Here is a 25,437-nt window from a genome sequence, read left to right on the forward strand (position 1 = left end):
ATCCTGTTTTAATGTTTATACTCTAGTCTAGTCTATGCTGATCCCTCCTTTGTTTTATATCTAGTATTCCTACTTCTTCCTTTGTTGATATTCATGAATTAATATAAAATTCTGTGAACAAGCAGCATCTCTAGTTCTCCACTTAAACTCTACAAAATTACAAATGAAATGATTGAGATGAATTACTTAGTAGTACTTTATACGTTTAGTTTCACCTACAGTGAAGTGATATGCAGAGCACAGTACACCGCAGTTTTTCATCACTACCACTGGTTCACATCAATAAACTGAGTAGTATTAACAATGTTTTATGAGAAACTGTTAAGCATTCTTTTATTGTTTTGGACAGTATGACCTAGTTTAGACCTTGAACCATGTCTTGTAGAGGCGTGTGTTTTAGCATAAATGTGTCCCTTTGTCTCAGTGACAGTAAATGTGTAACAAGATTTTTAATGGGCCCTAACAAAATGTTCTTGAGTCAGAGGTTAATCTTCAAGGATGGGGAAACTGAAAACACACACCAGAATTCTCTGAGATTGTCATTGTCGCCGCAAAATTATTTAGGAATTCAATCAATTGCAAAAAAACAAAACAGAATTAAACGTATTTAGATACTTTGGGATTCTGACAGATTTATATAGTACCATTCACATGTCTAAAATAACAGACCAGACTGCATAAGAAACCTTAGAGCGTGTAGTTATCTTTAATACGCTTCAAACTATAAATAAATTAATACAATTGTGTATAAAAGGTTTCCTTAAGTCTCTTGTACAGTGGAAGTCCTTCCACAACTTCTCTCACTTGATCATGGAATAGAACGTGCAGGCTGACATAACATGCTGCCAAATGGCCTGGGTCACTGGATTGGCTTCACTTGCAACACTGGCAACAAAGAAGGACAATTACATACGTGTTAGTGTATCAGGGTACCCTAAACCTACATTAAATTACATGAGTGTGTGTGTGTGTGTGTGTGTGTGTGTGTGTGTGTGTGTGTGTGTGTGTGTGTGTGTGTGTGTGTGTGTGTGTGTGTGTGTGTGTGTGTGTGTGTGTGTGTGTGGGTGTGTGTGTGTGTGTGTGTGTGTGTGCACGTGTGTGTGTGTGTGTGTGTGTGTGTGTGTGTGTGTGTGTGTGTGTGTGTGTGTGTGTGTGTGTGTGTGTGTGTGTGTGTGTGTGTGTGTGTGTGTGTGTGTGCACGTGTGCGCACGTGCGTTGCTGTGTGCATGCGTGTGTGTATTACCTTCACAATTCGATTCCATCGTGAGACAACTGCAAGAAGAGCGGTAAGGCATACCACTACCCCCCCTGCAATTATCGGCATCAAAGGGAATTTGATAGTTTTGTCTGTAGATGGAGAACATGTCGATTAATGAGGAGGAGAAGTATAACCAGTGAACCATAAAGGCCTGGGACAACAGGTGAATGCAAAGAAAAATACTTAATTTAACTGACAGTTTTACACTCTCAGAGAGTTAAAGGCACACTGAGGAAATTGACTGCCAGACACATGATAGATCGTCTGTCACAGGAGGGGACACAGGAGGGGAAAACAAAGGTTCACCATGGGTCTGCTTGTATACACTGACCAGTGACTTCAACGTGGAAGAGCCTGCTGCGTTTCCCATAGATGGTAGATACTGTTACACACTCATATGTTCCCTGATGCCTTTCCCTCTCCACCCTGCGGACCCTCAGCTGGGTCGTGATGCCGTCACTGGTCACTATGAAGCCGCGGATCGATAGGTCCAGGGGATCTCCGTCTTGTTGCCATGACACTGACACTGGTGGATTGGCACGGGCGTCACACTGCAGTAAAAGCTCTGCGTCTTCCTCAACTGTCACATTCTCCGTTCCAGAGAGCATTGGAGCATCTTGGGGAGACAGGCAGGAAGATAAATGCTAAGGCTTTGGCTATTTGCTGTGTGTGTGTGTGTGTGTGTGTGTGTGTGTGTGTGTGTGTGTGTGTGTGTGTGTGTGTGTGTGTGTGTGTGTGTGTGTGTGTGTGTGTGTGTTGGGAAGGGGTCAATTATTGGTAATTTTGTAGGCCTATTTGTACCACTCAGTCAGTGTGTGTGGTCCTCATGCAGGAGAATGGAATCGATAATTTAGATTTTAGAACAGTGACAAATAACCTTGCCCCTTGCTGTAGTTTCACTTGTAGTTGAGTAGTACTCTACCAGGAGTATCTATATGTTGACCCAAGTAGCCTACTGGGGTTGAGTGCTTTGAAAAAGACCAACATGCAAAATTATGATATCCCTCGCAAACACTTCTTTAAATATCTGCAATTGAGGGAATTTATTAGAACTAATCTGGAGCAATCCATGCTGGCCCCATCCATGTCTGTGCTGGAGAAAGCTTTGGTTAATGACCCATTCGGAAGGGGGATAATATCAGATTTTTATGCTCTATTGGTTGACTTTTCTCCAGAGTCCTCGGAAGATATGCTTAATGCCTGGAGAACAGATATTCAGGAGGATTTAACAGTGGAACAATGGAGTACGGCTTGTGCACAAGCTCAATCCCAGACTGGGAATACTCGTCTAAAACTTCTACAATACAATTGACTTATGAGAGTGTACATCACACCAGTTAAACTTAATAAGTATAATTGTAATATTCCGGATGTATGCACCAGATGCGGTGAAGATAGAGGTACATTGTTCCACTGTCTATGGTCCTGTCCAAAATTGATGGAGTTTTGGGGGAAGGTCGGGCAGGAAATACAGAAGATTTTGTCAATAACTATTATACCAGAACCAAAGTTCTTCCTGCTCGGTCTATATCCAGAGGGACACAAGATAAAGCGTAATGAACAAATGTTTATAGATATATGTCTTTTACAAGCTAAGAGAGTGATATCATTGACCTGGAAGAGGCCAGACAAACCAAGTATTGCACAGTGGTTCAAGGAATTGTCTTTATGTTTACCTTTGGAAAAGATTACATACATTCTTAAGGACAAACAAGAAATGTTTCAGGAGGTGTGGGGCCGTTTTATAAGATATATTAAGAACAATTTAATTTAATGGATGGAGCTGAAGAGGAGTAGTGCTGTTGTTTTTCTTTTTTTGGTTATTGTTTTGCTTTCTTTATATGAGTAATTGTCTTGTAATGTTCATTGTTGATTTTTGTCATTTGTGTGGGAAAAGGGAAAATCAATAAATACATTGTTGAAAAAAAACAAAAAAAACATGCAAAATTATAATGGAACTAAATGCGCCCCAAGGGCGCCCCATGGGAGGTAATAAACTTACCCGGTACTCAAACATTGCATTTGGTGCAGACAGTTTGTTCCCAAACAGTATGCACCAAAGTGTAAGTGTATACAGCTCCTTCCTACCTCCGGGCTATGGTCGATGCCTACACCCCTGCCCGACCACTTCGGTCTGCCACCTCGGGGCGACTGATTGCCTCGTCACTCAAGGGTCCTTCTGGCCGATCCACACGGTCACGACTCTTTTCTGTTCTGGCCCCACAGTGGTGGAATGAACTTCCCACTGATGTTAGGACAGCAGAGTCACTGCCCATATTTCGCCGCAGGTTGAAAACCCACCTCTTCAGGAAACACTACCCTTCCTCTCTGCCTGACCTACTTGTTGTTAACTAGTTGTACGAACGCTTGTTTTCTATTGTTGTATTGTTTATTGGATCTTGTTTAGTCGTTACACTTAATTGTTTTAGCTCATGCTCATTTGATTTAGCTATTTTGTCTCATCTGTTTAAGGAAATAGGTAGCTGATATATTGCACTTTTACCTTAGCGCTAGGTATACTCTTGGTTGCTTGTTTTTGCAGAAAATGCACTAAAGACTTCTGGTGATTAGTAGTTTTTGTTCCCTACCTATGTTGAATACACTTATTGTAAGTCGCTTTGGATAAAAGCGTCTGCTAAATGACTGTAATGTAATGTAATGTAATGTATGTAAATGTTATCATAAGCAGGACTAGCATATAAGAAACACGGTTTGAAGCTGGAAGCTGGATACATCAGTTGTCCTGCTTTGACCTCCTACATCCGACTCCTGTGTGTCCTCATCGGTGAGTAGACTCTTCAATGACTTAGGACTGTATTTATAAAAGTCAACATGTTTTGTTGACTTTTATGAGTGTATTGGATTGTTCCTTAATCTGCTTGCTTGTATTCTGAAAATCAAAGCAACACACACTTGAAAGTGACTCACAGGTGACATTCAGGGTGATGGAGGCATTGACACTGGCGTCTCCTCTTAGCTGGCAGGAGAACGTTGCATCAGCGTCTTCGCGGATGACAGGAGAGACACACAGGCTGCTGCGACCCTTCCTGTTGCCATCTAGGAGTTGAACCAAAGCTCCGTTCCTCCGCCACTCCACCTCGTTCTCAGGGAGAGTCACGCAGTTCAGAGATACCGTCTCATCCAGTTGTGCCCAGATAGACCCCTCAGCACCAACCTCGGGCTGAGAATCGATCTTCACATCTTAAAAAGAGGTAAAGTACAGAGAGAAATTAGGGCAGGAAAAGAAAGAAAGTTTGAGGGCTTTTACCACTAAAAGTACAGGTAAAGAGTTTTCTTCTGTGTGGCTCTTAAATATTTACAAGTTTTGCTACAAACGGTATAGAACTGAAGGCTCTCTTAGCTTATTTACAAGCTTTTGCTACACACTGCCAACCAAAGGGTTTCTCAGCTTTTCCCACAAAAAACATAGTTATAAATGATACGTGAGATAAGATATAATCTCACGTATCATATAGCAGCCGTTTTGTACTGCATTATACTTAAAGACATTATATTCAAGGTGCTAGGACACGGATTAAGGTGCAAGGAGTCAAGTGCAGTGGTTCAAGGAAGAGCAAGTGCGTGCGTGCGTGCGTGCGTGCGAGAGAGAGAGAGAGAGAGCACATCTGGCTGAAAAAACAAACCTCACTAGCTTCTCCATATCACTGTCCTTGTTTGTTGTTATATTTCTTGTTGTTAAATGTTACATGTATGCTTTGGCAATGTGAAACACATTGAAGCTTTTTATACGAATTTGAGAGAGAGCGACAGAGAGAGAGGGGGGGGCAGGAGAAGATAATAGGGTGATAATAGGGGGGTAATAGATGAGAGGGAAAGGAAGAGAAAGATGCAGTGGGAAATGTATTAAACCATCAATGTACACACATGTATGAATAAGAGGAATGTTAATAGCAGAAGGGAGATTCACCTAATGCCTGAGATGCACAGTAAAGCAGCAAATGGAGGGAAACAGCTTTCAAAATCAGCTCCATTTTAGTGGTCCCTCAGTCAACCTGGAAAGAAGGAAAAGATCATGGATGATGACGTTTGTATTCTTCTATTACCATGTTTTCCTTGTTCTTTGGCTCTGGTTTCATTCGAAATTCAGCCTCCCACAGCTTATGACCCATAAAACTGTATAGCCACGGCCCACGGGGCAGCCTAATATAGTACTATAGCATTCTGAAGTGCATATGTATTGTCTACTGTTACTCTTTGTTATACCCCGGCATTGATACATATCTTAATTAAGTCACACTCAAAATCAGTATATATACCTCCGAGAACATGGAACTATTCATGGAATTAGTGTGCTGGTCTCTGTACGTGATAGACAACATTTTTCCATGTAAATTGGGTTCTGGAGAGCCCGCTCAATACCCTGATGGATCTTCACCCGCAAGTTATACCCAAGACTACAAGACTTGGCGTGTAATGTGCATGGAGATTATCAGCGTAGAAGAGGTATATCTATTTGGATTTACGCTGACAGGATTTCTGCTGATCGGGCTGTGCACTAGTCTTGTGTATCGAAGAATTGGAAAAGTGGCAGCGCTGAACGGAGCCCCTATGCTGCCTGCCGTGGCCGAGCTGGGCAGGGCACTTGGGGAGTTACATCAGAAGATGGACACGATCTTGGAAAAGGTCAGCGCCCTGCAGAGAGACATGACGGACAGAGAGCCATAACGGACAGAGAGGAGAAATAGCCATATTGCTATATCCCTCGCTCTAAAAACGAATCTGGATTTCCCCCCCATTGACAATCTCCACACGAAGAGACAGCGCAAGAAAAGAATCCTCTGCCTCCCCCCCCACCTCAACCCCCACCCCCCCTCCTCCCTGACACCTGTTGTGTCTTCAGACTGGGCCGTGTTAGTTTCCACTGAACCCGCCATGATAACGCAGGACTTTGAGGCAACGTGACATGACCTTCGGAAGATATGCCAGGAACACACTTACACAAACACATGGGAAATGAACTATTCCACCGAACTTTTTCTCATGGACACACATGTCTACACATACAGCCGCCTTCTACCCCCCCCACCCCCCCCCCCCCCCCCCTGCTCCAGCTAGGTTATCTTTTTTTCCTCCCCCCGCGCAGCTCATCCCTTTCGATGGTATGCGTAGGAGGAGAGCTTTTTTGTGCCTGGCCCAAGCCCCCGCGACCCCAACCACCCCCCCCCCCCCCCCCCCCCCTATCCCCCCACCCAAGTACATTCCGTGCCTGCACTATACAATGATAATTGTAATGTGATGTGATGTCTTCCTACCCCCCAACCCCCCCTATCCCCCTTTCTTCTGAAGATGCAAGTAGGCCGGGCGCAGCGCACGCAGCGACCAGCAGCAATAAGTTTGGTTTGATTGATGTATTGTATATGTGTTTCAAGCCTTATGACCTGCTGTAAAACCAATTGCCCTTCGGGGACACTAATAAAAAAATAACCTTGAGCATACGCATAAAAAAGCCAGCCGACCACAGTATAGTACTTTTCAACTTACAACTTACATATACATATATGTTACCTGTTAGCTAACCAATATTGAAACATATCGTAATTATGTCACCATTGACAGCCAGTTATAAACCGACTTTAGTATTTAATTCCAATGTTTTATTCCAATGCCGGGACGTTGATACCAATCAAGCATACGTACATAAAAAAGCCAGTCGACCACAGTATAGTACTTTTAACTTACATACATGTATACATGTTACCTGTTACCCAACCAATATTGAAACATATCGTAATTATGTCACCATTGACAGCCAGTTATAACCAGACTTTAGTTTTTAAGTTCAATGTTTTACAGAGAGGCTGAGATTTGAAAGTTCGTAGCGGTCGACAGTACTTGCGTGCTCTGCTTGCGCACTAGTAGGCCATTTATGGCCTACTTGTGTGCAACGCGCAAGTAGGCACTCGACAGAGTGCAGTTCTAGTTTGATTTTGGGACTACCGGTATTTCCGTCTCTCTAACAAAGCCAAACCATCAGTGTGCTTCCAAATGAATGGTGGTCTTTTCTCCTGCTTCTCTTGCAATTCTTCAACCGACCTATGCTTCAGCAACAAGATTTTGTGCATATATGTATTTAATACAAAAGTAGGCCGTCAACAAATAATAGCCTACGGTGTCTATAACGTTTTATGGGTTAAAATACACTTTGAGCAAAATACATTTAAAAAAAAAACACCGGTATTACCAGTATTCCAATTCCAGAGTATGATAAAGTATATCCTAAGTGTCTTTTACAGTAGGTGTTGGTTCGTTTTAGTTAAAATTTCGCTGTGACTCATTTTAAATTCACATTTGATGAATTAAATGTTTTTACACTTCCTGGTGAGGTCTGGATTGATGCTAAATGAAAACAGCAAAATGTAAAATGAAAATCCCAAAAGATTCATACAAGAGAAATAGCCTACTTTTCTCTGAAACAGCTTTCTCACCTTTGTATTACCCCAGGTTGTCTCTCTCCGTGTCAGCGGGAGGTTGTAGGCTAGACTGAGGCTCAGGTGATATCTGCAGATCCTTTTATATGCTACAACAATATGTTCACCCACATCCCACTGCCTTACTCCTTCCTATTCTACAAATTACTCACCTCATCGATTCCTGTCAGCATTCCTTCAGTCCGCCCCTCCCCTCTTCGAGTAATTTTATTGGCATACTTGAGTGGTATTGAAACATCAGAAAAAAAGGAATTTCTTTATTGGTAGGAGAAGCACTAAAAGTACATGGGTGTGGACGCACAGTCGCACACCCAGGGCCTCACAGGCCCTCAAAGACATAATTGTTCATAGATTGTATTTTATTGTTTCATAAAACTGGGTGTAATAAATAGAGGGTATGCACGTGCATAAAGTGAGTGGCAAAGTGAGTTTAATGTAGTTTAACGTTATTTAATGCAATCATATAGGACTTTTATATTTGGATGTATGGGCTGTCAAGGCCAGAAAGTAGTTTTTTGACAATCAGTAGGCGTTCCTGTATGATGATGTCCCCATACATTCAGTATTTTTCATGACAACTGAGCTGGATTCTCTATCATTAAGCAATTTCCTCAGTTGCACTGAATACATTCGGCAAATCCTGTTGAAGCGACAAGGTTATCGGCATGGACTATCATAATAGGACAATATTAACTTAGACATCTGCATGCAATGTCTCATCACACACAATTACAAAATTATAGCTGCTTTGTTTTACAGACATATCTTCAAAGTTGACCATCACATCATATTTGAAGGTATATGTTTTGTGTCCAATGCCTGATTTGTCTCACAATGGTGCCACTTAAGTGAGTAAACTGTAAATATGTTACATGAGGGTAAAAGTTTAAATACCGGTACTGTTAAAAAAAAGTTTTTAGATACAATTATGAAATTTACCACATGAACATTGGAGCTATATTTAGCAGGAATTATCAGTAGCTGTTTAGTGTTTACATTTGAAACCTTTTTGATGGCCTGTGAAATCTGTCTGGATTGTTTGACAGTGTTGCCATGTCTGCTTATTATGAGTGACTTCTGGCTTGTTTTTCTGTAAAGTTGCTTGTACATTTTATATTTGGGGCGTTTGCGTTTTGTTTCCTAATGTTGTTTAAACCTGAAAAGATTTACCTTGCCTGATCTCGAAACGTCCTCAGAGCTTAAAAAACAAGTGTAGGCCTATGTTATTTTTTCTCCTTGATACTCGCCTTGATGCCTAGTATGATGTCCAGCACCTGGCCTAAATACAGGCATAAGATGTGCACACAAATCTCTGACCTGTTATTTTTATATAGAATATTTGTAATTCTCCCTCATAGAGAGGTAACATCGTTATCGTTACTGTCACCTTTTCCACGTTAGTAGAGGAGTAGCTCCTTATATAGGTGTAGCTCCAGTGTGTGTGGTTAGGAAGAGAAAATATTTATCTGCAGACATAGCTACGGACATGGCTACATTTAAACATACATAGGTGCTTTCTGCCACCTTTTTTGATTGGTTATGATTCATGATTATAAGTTCATGGCGATGTAATGTGTAGTTTCTAGTTGCGTATATGGGGTGGTGTGGCGGAATCAGTTAAAATGTTTTCGGGAAAAATCTGCTGATACATGTAAAAGAGATTAACTTTAACTGTATGATATTTAAAAATAATAATGCAGCTGGAACAAATTATGGGATGCATAGCTCGTTACAATCAGTGGCAGAATATCAATACACATGGTTATTTTCTCTCAAAGGGAAAGTTTAGAAAAGAAAAAGGAAACCAGACCAAAACATTGTATAAATCACCCTATGTATGTAATCATACGCTTTAAGAATATATTTTCAGTATAAAATCTATAAATATAAGTATAAATCAGTTTTTAAATGAGTGTGTTGAAATGTTTTGGTAGGACCTGGTATAGTCCCAAAAATGAGTGAGCTGTAGCTTGTCCAACACTGCATACAGTAGTACAGTATGTATCATTGGTCAGGGTTTTGCACTACCCCATAAAAACTGGTCAAACGTACAGTTGAACATTTTATATTGGAATATTTTCACAAAATGTATTTTAGATACTGTACATATTTTGGACCTCTCAAAATGTATTTTCTCCCATACAGTATATGACATATTTTGAAATATAATAAGAAACAGTTTTTGCCATGTACCGTTTGTCCTGCTTAATCCCCACCCTCCACTGTACCACCCCAACCACAACAAGACTGTAAGAATGAAGATATTGTGTTTTATGGCTTTCTGTTGGAATGTGCTCAGTAATGCAGTACACACCTGCTGACTCAATTCATCTATTTTCAGTCTCTCGAAGCTGCCATGGTGAATTGAGAACGGCTGTATCCTTTGACACGGTATACTGGCTTTTTCCCACATGCAGTTCGTAGCAAAAAAAAACTTTTCAGTTGCCATTATTTCACAGAACATAGGGAACAAAATGACCACAAACACTAGTAGATGTCTGCTGGGTCACAGGCCAATCTCGGTTTGACTTCTCACTTGAGTGAGAAATCTGAGCTTTAAATGAACACTGCATTTTGCAGTGTATGAAATGTGGCTAAAAGGTTCCGCTTGTGATCGTAGAACCATAAGACATATACATTCAATACTGCTTAGGGGTGTGTGGTCAGTTCCAGGTAAGCTGTTGGTGTGGAGTTATTTGCCCAGTCTGTGGTAAAGTTGCTCCTGCTCTGAGCAGAGACCTCTGGTGGGGGGAAGACAAAGTGCACAGTAATGCCTACAGCCAGGATGAGAACTGTGGTCAAGAGGGTGAGTCCTCGTCGGATGATCAGCTGAGTGCGAGAGAGCTGAGGAGTTGGGTTTTTACCACCCTCTGTTTCTCCCTGTGTCTCCATGAGGCCCTTGCTGCTGCCATCCATCTCAGGCCTTTGTTTCAGATCCCGATCCTGGGTGCTGACAGTGCTGTAGCCAGCAGGAAATCCATCACCCACCAGCTGGGCCTTTAAGAGAAGGAAAAAGGTGGAGAATGTAATACCACAACAAACAAAACCTTATGTCCTAAACGGAATGATATCTTGGCAATTACACAATAACTGGACACTTATTCTGGGATGCCAGAATGTACTGGTGTGTTGTTGGCATACAGTAAGTATGTTCTTTGATATCTTTCTTGTTTTTAACGCCTTCTGTTCCCAACTGCTGTGGGAGTGAAGCAGCTAGACCATACCTTAACTGGATGACAGACTGTCTCTCCAACAGTGGGACTCGGTTTGCTCACCGCGGACATGCTGTGAGAAGCAATTCAAGGGCGCCCTGCAGAGGGCTGCCCTCGCTGTCACCATTATGTCAACTGCCTGCCCTACAACAACTTTAACTGCAACTCTGCATGATGTCACCTCCACCTCCACATGTTCTCTGATGCCATCTTCTAAAGTCATGTAAGCATGGTAAAGTCATGCTGTCTCCATCCACGAAGAGGATGACATGGGGATGATGCATTCCCTCCATTCCCAGATGTCTATTTGCTCTGAACCTCAGTGACACCACACACCAGGACCCTTTCGTCTAACAGATTTAAAAAATAACTCGTAATTTGTTCCAACTACGTAAACTTGACTGGTGTCGGCTCTATACTTGGTCTGCTCTTCGTTCCCTCTATGCCTTTGACCTCTTTATTGATAATAAACATTATGTAAAAATACATATACATTGTCACACAATTATCAGAAGGATAATGGTGCCAGACTGTTGCCTCCCAAAAAATTCAAATGCTTCCAACCATACTGTCTGGGACACGGAAGCTCTTTTGATGATTAAGGGAGAACGCTGATAAACGGACTCTAGCATTCGGAGTTTGAGAAATGAGCTATTGTGTGAGCTTGTAGATCAGACGCCCCCCCCCCACCACCAGAATACGGATGCTAGGGTTCAATTGGTTAAGTGACACAGATCAGTATTGTTAAATAAAAACACTTACTGTATTAGGACAGTCAGACACATCAGGGAGTGTTGTCACCAGCTGAATAACAGGACGGTTTGATGTGACAATCTTTGTCTTGCCACCCCGCATTTGTGCCTGCAAAAGCACATGAGAGCCAGTCACATGAGGAAACACACAAATATAATACTGTATACGTGTATGAAAAGGGGGTCCCATCAAAGGGCAAATTTCTAGAACACTCGGGCAAGGACTCACTTTGAAAAGACTTTAATAACTTGATTAAGCTACGTATCAACCGTATTTGCTTGTGACAGACTTGTGACGACCCCATATTAGACATAGCTTGAGTTTGGACTTTTTTGAGTGTTCTCTTTTTGGTTTTCAAAAAGAGAAATCTTGACTTTCACAGTTTGTCCAACTTGTTTCCCAGTTCAGATGAGAAAGAAGTCAGGTTATCCTCTTTTCTCCAGTACATAAAACTGTGTGTGTGTTGTTGGCAAATTAAAATGGTAAGACAGGTTTTTATGATAGGCTTATGGGATTCAGGGGACATCCTACCTCCGCTGTGACTTTCTTCCAGTTCATTTTAAAGATGATGAGAATGAAGAAACTGGTCTGAAATATTGCACAAATAAAGATACCCACCCACAAGCCTGACATAGGGAGAGCATATGCGCACGCACGCCACACACACACACACACACACACACACACACACACACACACACACACACACACACACACACACACACACAGGAAAATATCAAAATGAGTAGCTTATTCACAACCACAGCTGATGTGACAGCAGTGAAACAAAGGGAGACATATTACTGTGCATTTTAGTGTGTACTTGTACTGCTAAACCTGTGTGTGTGTGTGTGTGTGTGTGTGTGTGTGTGTGTGTGTGTGTGTGTGTGTGTGTGTGTGTGTGTGTGTGTGTGTGTGTGTGTGTGTGTGTGTGTGTGTGTGTGTGTGTGTGTGTGTGCGTGTGTGTGTGTGCGTGCGTGCGTGTGTGTATTTAGCCATTACCTAATATTCTGAGGTTGGCAGCAAACATCAGTGCTATTCCTATTGGCAACCCTACAACGTAGTAGGACACTGCAGACAATGCAGCAATTTTCTGCATTCCAGCACCCACCATGATCCCAGAGCAAACACACTGAAGATACACAGAAATAAATAAGAGAAGCACAAACCAACAAAGTGATCGAGAAAACTCCTTCCTTTCACGGCTTGATTGGATATTTTACTTAATATGACACATGTTCCCCTTTTTCTCCCAGTTTTAAGACACACTTGTGCTGTCTTGTCACTATACTGACCCCTACTGGTTGGTCTTTGGAATGGTTGGTCCTAGGGATGAAATCACATGCCTTTCGATATACACATAGAATCACCAGTGACTCAGCAGGAGGCTGTTGTGTGTGCTGAATTGGAGGAACATATTTAGCCCAAACATCACAAAAACCTTTTTCTTAAGTCCCCAAAACTTACCAATAGTGCATCAAAGAACTGTAAGAAAATGTAAAGTGTGAGGTTTTCTGAAACGATCGCCACAATTTTTCTGCAGATATAGAAAGGAGACATTTCAATAATTTTCATCTATTAAATGTATTGTGGTATATTATTAATATTAATATTAATATTAATATTAATATTAATATTAATATTAATATTAATATGACAGGAACACGTGCTGTGTAATGCCTGATTATACTTCTTCATACAACAGAGTATAAATAAAGCCTTACTCACTCATCTGAGGTAAATATGTAGCCAATCACATTCTTGGAGGCAGCAATAGCAACACCTTGAAACACAGCAAGGATGCCTAGGAAAGAATATACAATTTAACGCGCGCACGCGTGTGTGTGTGTGCGTGTGTGTGTGTGTGCGTGTGTGCGTGTGTGTGCGTGTGTGTGCGTGTGTATGCCTCTGTTCCTCATACCTGACAAAGCCAGAGTCACTCTGCAGGTAACGATGGCCCTTGGAGTGTCACCAGCCCCGAGGGCATTTCCAACGCGCACGCAGGCAGCTGCATGGACACCTAGAGGGAACTGATACCGGAGGTCAGTTACTTTTAAAGGTGTTCTCCAATACCTCCAATAATTGTATGTTTTTCTTTGTACAAGCTGACAACTCATTGTGAGCTTGTAGATCGGCCATTATCAAATAGCCGATCATGTGCAGGCCTAGATAGGGTTAGTGGTTAAACCAATTTAGCTGATGACCCCCTGGGACCCCCTCAAGGATCTCTGGGGGTTCCCGGACCCCACTTTGAGAACCACTGTGATAGAATGACAGGTGATCATACCATATATGTAATGGCTCCCAGTTCCACCAACACATGCTGGGCCGCAAGATCCACCTCTCCCAATATCCCTGTATTAGAGAATGTTCAGGATTTAATCCTAAACAGTAATACCACTCAGTATTAATGCACTTGCATTTTTATTTTTTTATGATTATTTATTTTTGCTGAGAAACTGTCACCTGGCTATAAGTAATACTGGTACAAATCAAATATGTGTGAAACCAATATACTCAAAACAACGGCTCTAAGGCCGTGACAGACCGAGCTGACTTGTTGAGACCAGCGGTTACGGCGAATGATCAGATCGTTTTGGGTCTGATGGCATCTCTCATTTAAAGAAAAACAGCACAGACTACAGCTGACATTCAGCTTGTGGCTCTGCACCTGTGTGATAGGAAATAACTCCATAATGTGTTGCGTAATATGTAAATGAACATTATAGTAACAAATTAATTTAAAACCAATGCAATCCAGCCGGGTGATGGGGTTTCATCATTACTGACTGTTTTGAATAGCAGCAATCAAAATACAAACTGTAATGCCAAGAAAAAGTAACACTAGATTGTTCCACAATGGATATGTAGGCTAGTTTATTAATATTTTTGGAGCAGAGAAGAGGTACTGTAGGGGGCTAAATTGTCATACAGTTAACTTTCACCCTCATCATGCTTAAAGATCAGGAAGCATGCAAAGCCATACACTCTACAGTTATGTATGAGTCGTCAAAACTAAATTCGCCAGAGCAAAAACGCCTAATATAGAACCCATTATTACACTTCACAACACAATTTATTTAAATTGCAATTGCCTTATACAACTAGCTCCGTTTGGAAGCTCTATATCTATGCTGCTGTGCTTAGCTCCGAGATGAGCTATAGAGGTTCCAAACGGACCTATATATATATATTATAGCATATATATGCCATTTAAAGTCAGGATACACAAATACAGACTCTCAATTACTGACCTGCAAGGAAACCTCCTACCTCCCAGATCCACCATTCAAAGCAGACCATGAGAGCGCTGGGAATGGCTAATTGCATATAGGAACCCCAGTCCTGAAGGCATTCACTAGACCAGCCTAGATGGAGTGCCAAAGAATCACACACAATCCAGAGAAGACAGAGATGATTGTGATTGCTTTTCCTTCTATGTTTGATCTCTATTTAATAGCTCGTCTGCGTGTGTGGCATGCATGACATTGACTATGCATGCTTTGTTATATCTCACCTGCCCATGTCTGTTTATGAAGCTTCTTCCAACGGATATAACCATAGAGAAGCAGACAGATGGTGATCCAACTGAGGCCGTTAGCTATTGCAGCTCCTCTGCGCACGCACGCACGCACACGCACACGCACACACACACGCACACACACACACACACACACACACACACACACACACACACACACACACACACACACACACACACACACACAGGTGTTTCACCACCGGTAGATGTTCAGATTTAACATAATAACCTACAGTATTCTTAAGCTAGTATATTTGAGGACAATTCACACTGACAAGTCAATTAATTTAAAAAGGAAGGAATTTAATAATTGATGGACTTAAAGTGTTGATGCTACGTTATTTTTACTTGCATAAATTGGGCTTATGGGGAGAGGAAAACAGTGTGAGGAGGACAGGAAGAGCAAATCACAGGCACACCTACATCACGCCCATCTTCAGGACGAAAATCAGAACGTAGTTGCAAGCCACGTTGACGATGTTGGCTGCTGCAGCTGTGTACATCTGGGGCAAAATGATCCCCTGTCCCATAAAACAAAATAGAATTTACAGTCACAGGGGAGGTTATAGTCAGACCAAAGTCAATATTTCTTAAAGAGGTTGTTTGTATTTCTCAACACAGCCCGTAGTAATGAACCCTTACTTGATTCTGAAGGTAAGAAACCTGTAGTTGATGCAGGAACATAGCCTGTAGGGGGGTATGTAATATTCAGACAGCAGAACTCTCAAACACAAACACACTTACATGTAGATTTTTAACTAAAATATATTTTCCAGGAATAAATTCTCCCTCAGTCTCAGACAATCTACATATACCATACACATATACGTGCACAGTTCAGTTGGGCAAGTGCAAGTCATAGACAGTGACGCATGCGGAACCGCCGCCTACGCCCGTGCTCTGCTATACGTCGAAGACCCTACCCCTGCGTATAATACAATCTCAAACACGGAACCATGCTATGTAGTATACTTGCTGCATAGCCAGCAATATGATTTGCTGGCTAGGCTTATGTCTGTTATGTTCTGTACTGTACAATACACTGACTTGTAGGTATTGTCATTCAAATTAAAGAAAGCTAGTGTATACTTTGTAATAAGAAAATGACAGAGGTAGTCAATACTATTTACAGAACATTTTAATTCATATAGCTTCTAGCAGAGAAGTTTAGTAAAATACACTCACTGGAACAGCAGGGAGAAATGCCATCACATACAGGTGGGCAATTCTAGAAAAGTACAAACCTTTTATCACTTCAGTACAAATAATGTGTATTTTGTATTTATTTCCGTAAATGTGTCCTTGTCCATTTCTATTCCGAACTCCGAAGGAACCATTATTATTACTTACATGCAGTATGCACGTACAGTACTGTAATGCATGCACATGACCCAAGAATGAGATAAGGTGTCCAATTAATAGATCATGGAAATGACAATATGGATGCATTTGTTTCGAGTATCCTGCTGCCTGAAGACCAGAAGCGCCATCTCTCCGTTGACCAAGGGTCAATTTGGCAAAGTATTTATTGTCTCATCTGTGTGTGAACTTACCTGGCTACCTCGTCCTCCTGCTGCAGGAGGAGGAGCAGGCTGTGTGAGTTGATGAGCAGACCCCAGCAGGGCAGACAGAACAGCAGTAGTATCACCATGCTCTTCTGGAGGATCACTCCCACACGGTTCATGTTCTTACTGCCATAGGTCTAGTAGAAGAGCAAGCATACTGTAAGGTCTGGGCATCTAAATGAGTGGCTTTATATCAGTTCAATACTAAACCCTGTCCATGGGTGGCACTATGATGCCATTATTAACTATTATTGTATTATTATAATAGCATACAGTACTGTGCTCACCTGAGAAATGAGTGTGTCACAAGCAACAGCGAGGCCAAAGCCTGTGGATGCTGTGCTCACGTTGATAGTCTGACAAAATGGAAAACAAAATGGAAAATTAGACAATAGATGCATACAACCATGTTTGGGAAGGGCCTGTCCAGTGTTATGACAGCCCAATATTCTGAAACTTCAATAGGCTGTTCAGATGTTCAGATTAGGGTTACTAATAATAAGCACCATTGGAATGCTTTGGAATAAAAAGCCGTCGGTCCAAATTCCAATGCCATATACCAGCGCTTGGGCATGGCTGTCCTTTTGATCGGCAGCTAATCGGCTACTTCTCTGTGATGTGTAACAATATTTGGCGAAGACTAAGGCCCCCTGACAATATTGCTCCTGCATGAGTCCACCAATAAGTTCGCTTCGCTGTGTATCTGGCACACTGTTTGATTTTGCATTTTCTACCCACAGGGCCACAGCATGAATCCGTTTTTTACAGTCTGTTCATCTGGCTGAACCTCTCTACCTTGGAATACATGTGAACGGTCTTAGCTCGAGTTCATTGAGTGTAGAATGTTCTTTTGAGCTGCACTCCAATAAACTTTCTATACAGCACATGTCCACAACTCCACCTGTCTGGTCCCTCTCCTGCACAGTAAAACATAGTGTTCAATCATCCATTTGTAACCCTGAGTGTACAAATGTGTACACAGAGTTAATGAACACTGAGAATTGTATTGTATTGTCAGTCAGTCAGTCTGTTTGTGTCAACTTTGTCCCACAGGCAAGAATCCTTAATCACAAATACTATACATGTTTATCTCTGGAACCGTTCTGACAACAATTGCAAAATTCAATCAACAATTTGGAGATACAGGATGTGATGGAAAGGCTAATGTATACTGATACTGTACATTGTCGTGCTACTGTGAGGCTCGTGGAGTGACACGGGCAATAGGCATAAGGAACAAGTTGTAGGGGGAGTGAGCGAAAAAAGAGATTGTGGGGGAAACTGTGGATGCTGACCATCCTGGGCCATTGGTCCAGAGCGGAAGTACAGATTAGTTTTGGAACTCTGTTCCACTTCTCTCATACATACCAGTAACCTCAAGCTTTGTGGTTTTGTAATCTCATCCGAGATAACCTGTGACCATACATACACCTCGATAAAGATCTGTTTACCAATACCACCACTGGAATTGTCAACCCAGACTTATGAACAAACAAGCCAGCAGGAAAAATAAAAAAGTAAGCTTGGGAAATAACCCCCCCCCCCCCCCCCCCCCTGAGCCCAAGCACTGCACAGTAGTACTATTGAAATTGCAATGATTCATATTATTATTCCCCTGAATTAATCACGTTTTTGAGGCGCAAAACGTACTCCAAAAGTTGAGCCTAATGGCTCAATAGGTTAGCTACAAAAGTTAGTGGTTAAAGCTCCACTGCACAATAAGGTTTCACGTATACAAATCGGTACACCTGTATCTTGTTAGACCTAAACCAAACAGGAAGTCAGCCATGTTGAATTTATTGTAGCGTTTTGGCACAATTTATGCCATTTTCACGGGTCACACTTTAACAAACTCCTCCTAGCAGGATGGTCAGTTCCAAATCAAACTCGATCAGCGTACACAAAAGACTTTAACAATGAAAAGATATCAAAAGCGTGAGTTTACGTAAAATGGCGTGACTGTGGCGAAGTGTCAAACTTCAACACCAAACAGGAAGTGAAAATAGCAGATTTACAAGATCAAGATCTAAGTATTGAATTGATTGTCCTACAGACTTGTGGGTGGTGTCATTGGACTTGGTCCTTAATTGGACTCAATTATCCCCGTCCCACTCTTCTGATTGGCCAGTATGTCATAGTTTCTATCATTTGTCATAATTTTATCCTTCATTAGCTCTGTTCCCAGTTCTGATTGGTTGATATTTCCCCTAACGTGTACAGACGCACGAGGGCCCGGTCACCGCTGCTTGCAGCTTTATTATTATTGCAATGAAGAAACCTTGAACCTTGAACCTTCATGGCACTACTTTCAACCTGGTGTCCCTATTTTGGTCATGTTTCCAAGAAGCAAAATGTTTAAACCGGTCATTAACCACACACACAAGCATTTGCTATTTCTGAATGGCTAACATAAATGGATAAAGTGGTTAAATGATTGTGGTGCTATATTAACTACTTTTGCTGGAGACTCGATCCCTGGGACCCCTCCACGCCTGGGGGTCCCCAGACCCCACTATGAGAACCACTGAATTAGAGGGCTACCCACTGCTGGTCAGTCAGACTGGACCCTACTTTCACCTCCCCTCTAATTCAACTCGTGGCTTCCTAAACTGCTCCATTCCAAGGACCCCAGATAGACATAGCCTCTGGCTGTAGTCTCCAGGTTGCAAAATGGCTATAATAACTTAATAGGGATTGAAATCAGCTATACTGGTTAAAACAAAATTTGATATAAATAAATAAACATGTGCTGTAACTAATCCATCTAAATCAAATAAAGAACATGAAAAAAGTGAACTGCATGCAAAATAAAAAAGACAAATTAAAAAGTATAACTCTTAAGGTACAGTATGAGCAGATCAACCAGCAGATTGTATTTCTGTTCTGGCAGGCAGAACCACCATAATGTAGGGAAATTAACTAAATGTATTCCTGTTCTGGTTTTGCGACGACAGGATGAGTCATCTTACTCTCTCCATCTGCGTATTCTAAAAGTGGCTTCACTTAATTTACTACATGATTATGTTGAAATTTCATTTCATGTTAGTACCATTGTAAGCTTTCACATCCATCTCCTGCGGTCAGCACCTCCCCACTACTGGTGTGCACTCCTACCTTTTTGTTTGTTCTAAGCTTTCACATCCAGGCATTATTCTTTCAACCTAGGCATTGTTCTCTGAGCACTCTCTCCATCAGTTATGCTAAATCTTGCTTTATTGCAAAGCTCGATTTATGCTTTGTTGTACAACGATGTCACAGACCAAAACTACTTAAAATAGCCGATCTGTAAGCTCACAGTCACAACGCATCAATGATCACGGTTACGGTTGCAACCCTTTGTGAGCTTATAGATAAGAGATTTTCTGTACCCTGCAGAGCAAAGTAGGCACAACATAAAGCAACATTTTTACATGGAATAATGCATTTGTACTCCAGTGCTCTTCCTATCATTTTGAGAAAGAGACTGTCTTCTTCTTTTTCGTTCTTATTCTTTAGGGTTAGGCTAATTCCCATCTGGGTCTCCTCTTACGTGGCAGCACCATCTTCAACTTGCTTCTCCCAATATACCCCTTATCCCTCCTCTGCATATGTCCAAACCATCTCATCCTCACCTCTCTTATTTCACAGAGACTGTGACTATAGCAGTATTACCTGGGTCACTCCCACTTAATAGTATCTATATACTATAATTCACAGAAGTAGCAGCTATTTCTGTTTATATATTATCGATCTGTAAATGCACCACGTCTCTGTGTGTACGTGTGTATTTTGGTAGTATTGGGCATGCATACGAAAAATGAAAAATCACACTTGTGTGATGTGATGGGCGCCCACTGTGACTGCCACATGAGGGGCATTCATTCATTGCAGATTCACTGCCAGTCTGCCACTATATACGTTACATAAGACATGAATGCAGTATTATTGTATAAATTGAAACCAGTCACAAGATGGATTTATATTGGCCACATGACGTCACACTTTGTGATTAGTGCCCTAAACAAACATTAAGCCCATAGACTTGGCGGCAATATAACGTCATTTTCAAAAGCCATGCATTGGAGGGGCTAGCGTGAGCTCCCCTCAAAAATCTAGGAAAATATACGTTCTGGAAAGGCTCGTTTTCAAGATGGAGTCTAAGATGGCTGCCACCTGCAGGAGCTTATCATGGCTATATCTCAATTGTATGTCATTTAGCCTGCCCAATACTACTAGAATCCATTGAAAAACCTTTATCAATTTACTTGGGGTTAAGTGATATTTTTTATATGACCAACCTGGGTCTATTTTGCCCTCAGATGTCTAATGAGTGCTGTGCAGTGTTCACTGAGTGCAGTGACAAGCTATTCTTGAAGTGGACTGTAGCAACACAACACTGAGGTTATCATAGTGTCAACGAGAACCTCCCAGACCAGTCTAGACTTCCCCCCTCAGCATCACTGGCTTTACGTTTTGCACACCACTTTAAAAGTAGGGCACTGTGCTCAGACCAGTCAGTGTGTGTGAGTTAGTCTATGGAGTTAAGCAGTGTTATGTACTGTAGTTAAGTAGTTATGTTAAGACTCTTGCCTGCAGAACTATGACTTTACCCCAGTTGGCTTTGGACTGAAACCTGCAAGAGCAGCTCTTCCTTTATCTGCACTGCACTGTCCGCCCAACACTCTATTAGGCACTCTACAGCGAGTCATCATTAAAATAACACAAATCACACTTGTGTGAAGTGAGTGGCGCACTTATCATCATACAACATCATACATCATCACATTCAGTGCTCAGCCAATCAAATCATCACATTCTGTGATACACAGACACAAAGCTGGGCAGATATCACACTTGTGTGAAGTGAGGGGCACCCACTATTTATATATCAGCCATATGGTGTCTTACTTTGTCATTTAGTGTCCTAAACAAACATTAAAGACCATAGACTTGGCTGGCAAATAATTTACGGCATAAGTGCTTTGAACAAACATTAAAAAGTCCATAGACTTGAATGCCACATAACGTAATCTTCAAAAGCCACGCATTGGAGGGGCTGCCCCCCCCCCCCCCCCCCCCAATTGGTTTAATTTGTACACTCACAGAGTTAAATGAACAGTGGGGATTCACTGATAGCATCAATTCAGAATACACTCACTCCCTGACCCCCACCACAGGAGATCCCTGATCCCTGTCCCCCTCTGCCCCACTCTGTCCCCATCTGTCCCTTCTCTATCCATATGATTTTACATGATGTACATTTACAGTAGTGAATGTGAATATTTATATTATTATTAGTACTAGTAGTAGAAATAGTGGTAGTAGTAATAGCAGTATTAAGTCATACCGCTGAGGCCAGTGCATATCCAGCCAGTTCTGCGTTGCCTATATGACCACAGAATATGGTATTCACAAATGACAAGAAGAAGTTGAGAATCCGAGATATCAGCTGTAGGGAGACAGGGAGAGGGAGAGACAAACAAGACAGGGAAGTTTAAATGCACACCATGCACATCAGGAATAAAATATTGATCAGATAAAAGTACTGTTTTGTCTAATGGGGGTAGAGGGCACATATACATGTTAAATCGTACAGTGCACAGACTGTCCAAACAGGGCAGCGTGGATGCAGCTGCAGACTAGGGGAGCATTAACAGCACCCCCCGCTGTGCTCCCAACTTTCCCCTACTCACCAGCGGGCCTGTAAGCCGCAGGACATGGTACAGTTCCTCCCTGTAGGCCAAAGGTAGCAGTCGCTGCAACCACGCACACCGGAACAGTTTGGAGCTGACGGCCGGCGTCTCGTCTCCCTCAACCCCGGCCACAGCACGGGCCCCCATGGAATCAGGAGCCCCGGCAACCGGCGGCCGGCTGGCAGACGGATCTGGACCGGCCGGTTTCTCCATTCAGATGAAAGGAGAAAGCGAGACAGAGACTAGGGAGAGAGAGAGAGAAAAGGGGAGACAGAATAAGGGAGAGAGGGAACAGGGGAAGAGAAGGAGGCTGCTCTGTTTGTCGACATGGGGACAGTGACAGTCGGTCTATGAAAGCACAGGGTTGGAGGCAAAAAGAAACACCTCTTTGAGGTTACTGATTAAATCAGAGACCACCTCCCAACGGAGAGAGAGAATAAAGGAGGGAGGAAGAAGAAAAAAGAGTGTAAGAGGAGGAGGGGGAAGGTTTTGAGTCCCTGCTGGACAGTGGACAGCCTTTGCTTGTTTCTGCATTGTGTGTGTGTGTGTGTGTGTGTGTGTGTGTGTGTGTGTGTGTGTGTGTGTGTGTGTGTGTGTGTGTGTGTGTGTGTGTGTGTGTGTGTGTGTGTGTGTGTGTGTGTGTGTGTGTGTGTGCAATGTATGCAAATGTGTCTGTCCGTGGTGTACATGTTTCCGTGTGTGCGAATAAAATGCATGTCTATGTATGTAACCGGTTTGCATGTGCATTTTTGAGTAAGCACTTTTTCAGAGGCCAGTAAGCTGATGAGGAATGCCTATTTGTGCTGTGTGCTCTGAGGGCTCTGGTTAACCACATGGTGGTCATGTCCAGTGTGTTTGATTGTCTATATGCTGCAGCTAGACCTTAATCTTATCTGCTGCTGAATGTACTTTGACCATTGATTTCATCCATGTGGCCAGCCACTGCGCTCTCTCTTTCTCTCTCTCTCTCTTTTTTTGCATTAACACAAATCGGACGCCACAATCGGACGCTGCGTTTAGTAGTTGTGTCGATTTGTACAAAGCGGGCTACTCCTGAAAAGTTTAGAAGCCAATCGTAGCCAATGAGGGTGGATTATGATAAATCAAACAAACCCGTCTTGATCACATGACTAAAATGCAATTATGCAATTAAATTGAAGATCCAACATTAATTATTCAACCTGTTGAAGACAGAAGTGTAGGCCCTATACTTACATTTCTCGGTGTTCTTACTGTTAGCCTCCCAGCACACAGCAGCCAGCACTGAAACACACACACACACACACACACACACACACACACACACACACACACACACACACACACACACACACACACACACACACACACACACACACACACACACACACACACACACACACAGCTCGTCAAAACAAAACACATCATACACATCAATTCCGAATATAAAATATGGTCCTTGTTGTTATGTTATTGAAATACAAGCTTGGATACTGACCAATGAGGACACACAGGAGTCGGAGGTTGGCGGCCATGTCATCGTCAGATGATCAAAGCTGATCGACTCGATGTATACGTCCTGCTTCAAACCATGCTCTTTATATACTGTAGTCATGCTTATTTTAGGAGAAAAACAGCTTGCATTCATATTTGCATTAAACCCCAAACTCAATATTTGAGTATGTTGATAAAGCGTAACAACCCTGGCTGCATCCACCCAGCCTGGTGGGCATCCGTTTTCCAATTAGGAGTCTGGTTAATCCTGTCCTGTGCCTGGCCCCTGGCCATATAAGTGCAGTTGCAAGTGCAGTTGCTACCTGCTGTTTGTTTTTACATCATACTTGCACAGATGGTCTACAGGTAGTGTTTATCAGGGGTAGAACTAAATGGGACATAGTTTTTTCATATCTTTAGGATGTCCCCTTCATGAAATGGATTGTCCCAAGTTTTACTTTTACTGCAAAAGTCATGAAATTAATCCATGAAGTGACTCACCACATAATGAAAAAACGCCTCAATCATGACACAGGGAGATCCAAGTCATTTTCTACCTGCTGCATGGTTGGTTTTATGTCATGCTTGCACAGATGGTCTAGTTAGGTACATCCTAAAGCAACCTAAATGCCAATATTTGGTTCTATAGTGAATCAGCAGGCTTTAATATAAGGCCTTATTAGAGGCAGAAATAGCCAAAAGCATAGAAACTGCAGTATCAACCATCAATCTATTTACTTTGAATGCAAAAGTCATGCAATTCTTCAATTAACTTTTTGCACCAAAAAAAGTGCATACAGTGACCCCAGTGTCTACCCTACATGAGCAGGGTTTTATTAGCCTGGCTAATAAGCCAGAACGAATCAGCCGTTGTCAAAAACAATTGCCTCTGGCAATTTGAGTCTGGCTTATTAGCCAGGCTAGGGTTTTATAGGCACTCTGGGTTAGAATCATAGGTGTTACACTCAAGAGTACAGGTCTCCGCCAGACCAATTACAGGTTATTGTGGGCTGGAAGTCAATCTTAGCCAGTCAGGATGGAATATGAAAAATCTGAAAGAACTGTTTCTTTATTGAACAGATGAAGGACACACGCGGATGGACAGACAGGGTGAAAAACATAGAGATGCCATGCCTTTCGGCCTAGTGGAGACAATATGTTTTTACCCAGCCACTTCATATTCATATAGAATCTATTATTCTCAGATGGACCTAATATCGCTACACCTGAAAGCATCATCAATCATTGATGTTGTATTCTATAGGTCCATATAGCCTAAATGCAGTATGGTTTAATGCTGTAGAATTCACAGCTTTGTGTGTGCCATTCTTTTTTTTTTAAATAATTTTGATCCCACGATTTTGTAACCCATTTTTCACCCCTGTGTCAATTATCTAATGTGATCCTGGGCTCTACACACCCTCCGCCAACCTAGTCCCCATATATGGGGGACATGGGGAGAGCAACGGACTTGAACTCATGCTTCCTTCATGCCTGAGTGTCCAAGTTGCTCC

At 42.1% G+C, this 25,437-nt stretch overlaps 2 protein-coding genes across 3 annotated transcripts; both read right to left on the minus strand.

The window, feature by feature from the left end:
* Nucleotides 1-748: 748 nt before the first annotated feature.
* On the minus strand, nucleotides 749-7,828 carry tmigd1 (transmembrane and immunoglobulin domain containing 1). 2 transcript variants are annotated; one of them, XM_079508113.1, is made up of 6 exons: nucleotides 7,705-7,828; nucleotides 5,187-5,271; nucleotides 4,187-4,459; nucleotides 1,590-1,874; nucleotides 1,244-1,347; nucleotides 749-885 (listed from the first exon to the last, which is right to left on the minus strand). In XM_079508113.1, exons 2-6 carry the CDS (start codon nucleotides 5,248-5,250, stop codon nucleotides 874-876), a joined length of 738 nt encoding a protein of 245 aa, XP_079364239.1. In that variant the 5' UTR covers nucleotides 5,251-5,271; nucleotides 7,705-7,828; the 3' UTR covers nucleotides 749-873. The 2 variants fall into 2 exon arrangements, with proteins under 2 accessions (XP_079364239.1, XP_079364240.1); XM_079508114.1 differs by lacking the exon at nucleotides 7,705-7,828 and having other exon boundaries at nucleotides 5,187-5,374.
* Nucleotides 7,829-10,356: 2,528 nt separating this feature from the next.
* On the minus strand, nucleotides 10,357-22,663 carry LOC306928792 (multidrug and toxin extrusion protein 1-like; the record flags this gene model as incomplete). Its single annotated transcript, XM_079509065.1, has 17 exons — nucleotides 10,357-10,704; nucleotides 11,682-11,780; nucleotides 12,204-12,298; nucleotides 12,675-12,804; nucleotides 13,140-13,209; nucleotides 13,401-13,476; nucleotides 13,594-13,702; nucleotides 13,960-14,027; nucleotides 14,927-15,040; nucleotides 15,190-15,287; nucleotides 15,637-15,734; nucleotides 15,856-15,900; nucleotides 16,399-16,441; nucleotides 16,767-16,915; nucleotides 17,066-17,134; nucleotides 22,105-22,206; nucleotides 22,451-22,663. The coding sequence occupies 17 exons, from the start codon at nucleotides 22,661-22,663 to the stop codon at nucleotides 10,357-10,359; spliced, it is 1,926 nt and encodes a 641-aa protein (XP_079365191.1).
* Between the last annotated feature and the right edge of the window lie 2,774 nt (nucleotides 22,664-25,437).

Source organism: Electrona antarctica, assembly GCF_951216825.1.
Source record: "Electrona antarctica genome assembly, chromosome: 8".
NCBI lineage: Eukaryota > Metazoa > Chordata > Actinopteri > Myctophiformes > Myctophidae > Electrona > Electrona antarctica.

Coding starts and splice junctions, on each gene's coding strand:
- tmigd1 (XM_079508113.1), bottom strand. CDS start 5,250: ATGGAGCTGATTTTGAAAGCTGTTTCCCTCCATTTGCTGCTTTACTGT. Junction 1,875..4,186: donor CATCACCCTGAATGTCACCT/GTGAGTCACTTT, acceptor TGTCTCCCCAAG/ATGCTCCAATGCTCTCTGGA. Junction 1,348..1,589: donor CTTCCACGTTGAAGTCACTG/GTCAGTGTATAC, acceptor CTCCATCTACAG/ACAAAACTATCAAATTCCCT.